Here is a 5,853-nt window from a genome sequence, read left to right as displayed (position 1 = left end):
GACAGCGCACGGTCAAAGTCACCAATAATAAAAACAAAGACCATAAAAAAACTTAGTTCATAGTGCTCGTTGCCAAAATACCAAATTCAGTTGAAGTGGATTTTTTTTGTGTGATTTTATTTTCTACCTGATTTGGTCAGTACGTGCGTAAATTCAGCCAATTTGAGTTAATAAATAATTCGGTGTCCACAACAAAGATTTTGTTTGTTCTTTGTTCGTTCTGGATTTATTCTGTTGCTTAAATTATTTAAACGCATCTGAAGAATAGAAACAATAAACCATGTTGCAGAAAGTATATTGTGGTTTTGTCATAGTGTTGTTATGGTCAGTGATTTGTTCAACGGCCAACGATGAACAACACCAACAGACAAATAGTAGTAATAATGCGGCGCCTGGATTACGTTCAATAATGAGAATCTATGATGAGTGTCAGAGATCTGATGGCGGTATTACAATGTGCCTGAAGAAAAAAGCCGTTACATTTATCGATCGAATTTCAAAAATCGATGTGATTAATGTTGGTGATGGAGTTCGGGTGGTTGGCGTTGATAATGCAGCTGCAGCGGCAACAATCAAAACAGCAAAATCACTCAGCGAAAATGATTTGGATCAAATGATGCCACGCAGCTTAGAAGATCGTGATTATTTCTTAAACAATATGCTCACGGATAAATTGGCCAATTACATTAGCGGTCGCAAAATTCAAATCAGCCTACCACAAGTTACGCCAAACGAACTTGGACGTGGACTGGAAGAAGGTGAGATCATTTGGCACTCTTTTTTTGTTGTTGTAGAGCATAGCATTTTATTCATTGAATTTGTGTAAAAATATCATATACGTCCATCAATAGTTTTAGAGAGAAACACATTTCAGATCACATTCAAACATCGAATCCAATTTGTGCCAAACCATTGCTTTACAAACCAATTTATTGCGCGGATAATCACCGATTTCAAGCGATTTTGAATTAATTTTCTTCCGCTAACCAATTTTATTTTATTTTATGCAAAACGTATTCAGCATAAACGTTTGTTAAAACGTGCCTCAGAACAAGTTCTCTTGTTGATTCGCGCTTAACAAAAGTTAACTAAAACAACAAAGTTGGTTAGTATTCAACCGGTAAAATGTAAATTACATAAAAAAGTAACCGCGCAATGGTTGAAAAATATATGTGTAAAGCATGTGTTTGTGTGCTTTGGACAGAATAATTCGTAAAATCGGAAATTATTTTATATATATTTGTCAACGTGATATTCGGAAGAACGCATACGTATTTCCATTTGATCGAATCCAGTTTTATGTTTGTCAGAAATTGATGACAATAAAATTATATGACCGAAAGAAAAAAAAGAATGTAACTTGTTTGAAATGCGCCAAATTGAAGTCAAAGTCAATAATTGCTTGAATACATTTATCATACTAAGTAAGAGCTTGCCGGTTATAACTGACTATAGTCAGATCAAACATCATTACAAATGCATTAAAGCGAATCGATTTATCACGTTTCCACTTTCGGTTGATTGCACGGTGCAAATACTTGCATTTATCGCATTTCTCGCAGAAGATACTCGATTGGTTTGCATGTTGTGATACGAGCATGCACCAAACGCAATTTCTAACTGGCAAATTGTACACGAATGCCATTTTGTTATAGTGTCATTTAACGTGGTGTCGCATACATTGAATAAAACGCATCATTACAATCGTCGAATTCTAGTATGTGAAAAGATCCAGTCAGAATGTTGTTTATTTGAAAACGGTTAAAGAAGATCACGTTTCGTGTTTTATTTCATTATTATATAGTTGATTCGTTGTTGTTTACTTCGTTGCACAGTAGGAAAACCAAACCAAACCGAACACTACACAAAAAGTGGGTCAATGGCTCATTTCCACATCCATTCCCATTCGTAATTGAATGAAAGATTTCAACAGACAACAAAACTCTTTTACGGCGGAAAAATTAATCATGGAAGAATTGGTGTTGGATGAATGAAAGAATAGCAAATAGAATGAAATTCCATACAATCGTCGGTCGCTTGTGTTTCAATAGGTTGTCTGTTTGCTTAGATTTGCGTGATGTTCTGCAAAAAATAATTGAATAATTTGAAAATAATAGTTATTTTCAATATATTTGAAGTACTTTGAAGCCACATCAGTTTTTTCTCTCCTCACATTTACTTGCAGGATCATTGATTGCCTGCAGTCTTTTTCAATAAATCGAAAATAAAAATCTCACATTTCATCGATTGAGTGGTTGATATACATTTTTTTTACACCGAGTCACATCCATAATATTACCAATAACAATCACACAATTTTATGATTAGCAATTTTTTACGCTGTATTTGCACGCGTCCACAAACAGTGTATTTATTTACACTGAGCAAGCGTGTATAAAGTATAGCAAAATATCGTGCATGGCGAGAATTCGATGCGATTTATTATCGATTTAATTGATGTGGTATGGGTTTCAGTTCAGTTGTTTCGTTCCTATATCTTTCATTTCATTTCGTTTCGTTTCCAGTCAATTCTGTACGTATAATTTAATAACGATTTTTTATGCTTCTTTCTTTCACTCTGAATATATATTTTTTTGATTTATTTGAACAATCAAAACAATTTTTTGTGATTTAATTACAATTTTTTTTGTGATTTAATTAATCGCTCTTTCGATCGGTCTGTATCCCGCTGTATAAAATGGATTGGCATGTGTTGTTGACCAAATCCACGAGTCACGATTTTTACAATTTAAAAATCGATTCGTATTATTCCATTTCGTCAAAATACAAGTAACAATTAAATAAATGGAAAAAACTGATTTCGTGGTCAAGAATCCAAACCAAAATGGGATTCGATTTAAAAAACAATGTTCAAATCATTAAGGTTTTATTGAAGGTTCTCTCATTCACTTTCTTTCTTTCACCATTTGAGATGATTTCACCAAGTTTGACTGCGTACGCATCGATCTGATTGCACACAATTCAAACATTGTACACATAATAATCATCTGTACTCGCTTCAAATTGCCTATCCATATTTAGCGAAGAATTCATTCATCGGATTTCTCTGTGTAACTGTGCATAGAGAGGAAGAAACAATCAGTGATTATAATAATAGATTTCCGACTGAAAATCTCTCATTTCTATTCTAGACGCGCCGTTCGAAATTTATGCGTCAGTCACATAAAATGGGCCAAGTGTTAATGTTTTAAAAAAAAATTAACAACACAATTGTTTGCTGCCTATATATAATGAGAGTGGCAACGTATTTTCCAGAACAATCGCATGAAACCAATCAAACGAAATTACCACATTTGATTGACTTCTGATTTTGGTATTGTAACGGTGTGCTTCGAAAAATATTGAGAGAAACAATTTTCCTCACATATGCCACATTTTTGTAATTTCAAATCGCTTCAGGTCCTTTATCTGTTAGTCAGAAAAGAAAAAGAATTTCTCTCTAAAACGTTCATTTACGGCAAAATAAATGGAAAAATTTGATGAGAACTCTTGCAATGATGGAATAATAGCAAAAATACATTCCATCACATTTTGTTTCCAAACTCCCGCACATTCTTGCCACTGGGATCATTCTCTTGTATTTTTCTTTTATTCAATTACGTTAACTGAACGCAAGTGATTGCCCCAGAACATGCGATTCTTTCTTCATTTAAAAAAGAAATGGTACATTTAAAACGAATTACTAATATTCATAAGTAAGTATGATCCAGATTGGCTGTTGATTTATTTCTCGTATTTTTTTCTTGATTCTCGCGCGCTTGTGTACGCTTTTCTTTTATATTCTATTTTTCGAATGCTTGTTTCGTACGCATATTATCTCTCTACTGGCTAAAAGAGGTAATTCACACTTTACCGAACAACAACAGAACATGATATGCATTGTATTTTTTTTCTGGGTTTTCGGTACCACTTTCTGTGTGTGTCTATTTAATTATGTACGCGGTTCTTTAGCGAGTATTCTTTTTACTTTTTTTTCGCCTATACTTTTTTATTACATGTACAATTAACCTGATTTATGCTATTTTTCAGTTGTTCGGCGTGCATCGACCGCCTTATTGTTGTGAATGAAAAATCTATATGGAAAAGAACATTAATCCGTCTGAAGAAATAACAACAACAGCCAAATCTGAATATAGTTCATGTTCTTTACCACACTCTCTCATACGCACAATACAACGATCAAAATTGTTAACTTTTGTTAACAAAGAGAGAAAAAAAACAGAAAAAATATAACGCGAACAAAAATTTATGCCGACTTTGTACTTGGCAGGTCATTGTTGAGCTCAATAAAAATGCGCTCTTGATATAATACCATTATTGCTCGGTTTTTATTGGTAATACGACGCGCTCAAATTGAGATCAGTAGAGTTTGGGGTTGAAGTACGAAGAATTAAAAAAAATTAGTATTTCAAATAGTTTTGTTCAGCGTCACGGGGCAATGGAACCACTTTCCATTGAATCGTGTTGTTTGCATACATGACTAAATTCTCATAATTACCGAAAACCTAAACAATTGTTCGGTGCGTTAAGAGAAAACAGATTTTACTGTTCTGGATCGGATCCCCTAGTTTATGTAAAGAAATGTAACACATGTGAAAATATCGCACAATTTTCACGAATAAACTCAATTTCGATGGAATGGATCACTTTGAACTTTCACTGCGTGCAACCTTTGACGTATCATTATCATGATCACCCACAGAGAGGACATAGCGAGAGGAAAAGTAATCGATTCGTCATGTCAAAGTCGTTGATTGATTAATCTGACGAAAACCTTTGACCTGATGCAATGGCTTGAAAACGATTTCATGAATGTCAAAGAAATAACGTTGGTTCTTTGAATTGGAAAAATCACAATAATAAAAATAAAATTTGTCAATTTTTTGTCCGAATAAAAATTCACCAAACCAATTCCCAATGAAAACATTTCCAGTCGGATAATAACGTCCTGAAATCATTTGCGATCACTGTTCGCCTGAGTATGTGCACTGTGAATCATACAGTTGTTGTTTTTAATTTTTGTTTATCAATTCAAATTCATCGTTTTGTTCATTGCCGTTAGGTCAAGGCGCATTACTTTCTCTTTAGATTTTGCAACATAGAGTTATTGTATGTGAGCAGCAAATGTTTCAAAAAGGAAGGAATAAGCCATTAGCGAATGCAAAGCATAGAATTAATGCGCTTCAAAGAAGCCTACGTTGGTTTCAACAGCAATACGCAAATAAATACGTTGAGGTTGCATTTTTTTTCTCTTCATCGTGCTGAATTTGCTGGAGAGAGAAAAAATAGGACACAATCTCGAAATGACTATCTCTTTTGCTGGCAGTTCAGTGGCCATGGATGTAATGGTAATAAAAGTACCATTTCGTATGATTTATACGATGGCCAGATATGTTGTTTTGTTCACTGAAAAGATGCACACAAAATGCAAATAGACGCCAAACCATTATGTATGAAATCGTGATCATGCATTGAATCAAATGCTACGGTCCCGATCGTTTGGGTGTGTATGTGTGCGCGTGTGCGCGCACCTCTTGGAATTTTACTCGAATTGAAAGGCCTTCATGGCAGTGAGTGTGCTCGATGTGTTTACTCTTTTCTTTTCTTTTTATATAAGAATGCACACTCCAGCTCAATTATACTCAAAAACACAAAGAGGAATTTTCTCTTTTTCTTCTCGCTTTGAAACGGAAAAAAAATCGTGCTTTTAGCAATTTTGCGCAATGGCGACTGCATTTTACTTTCAAAATGCACTGCATCGGAGCGCTAAATCCAATTTTTTTTTTCACAAAATTCATCTTGACAATTTCCCAATTTCTAACGAAACGATTA

General features: G+C 34.2%; 1 protein-coding gene across 1 annotated transcript in view; it reads left to right on the top strand.

Moving 5' to 3' along the window:
- Positions 1-5,853, top strand: part of LOC116340892 — a 12,983-nt gene continuing 7,130 nt past the window's right edge. The window contains exon 1 of the mRNA XM_031767628.1: positions 1-758. Coding sequence (XP_031623488.1) covers positions 281-758 — 478 coding nt within the window. The 5' untranslated portion in view covers positions 1-280. The remainder of the gene's footprint in view (positions 759-5,853) is intronic.

Source organism: Contarinia nasturtii, unplaced genomic scaffold (assembly GCF_009176525.2).
Source record: "Contarinia nasturtii isolate CC-2019 unplaced genomic scaffold, AAFC_CNas_1.1 Cnas_scaffold_695, whole genome shotgun sequence".
Lineage (NCBI taxonomy): Eukaryota > Metazoa > Arthropoda > Insecta > Diptera > Cecidomyiidae > Contarinia > Contarinia nasturtii.
This window is presented reverse-complemented; position numbering and strand designations above follow the sequence as displayed.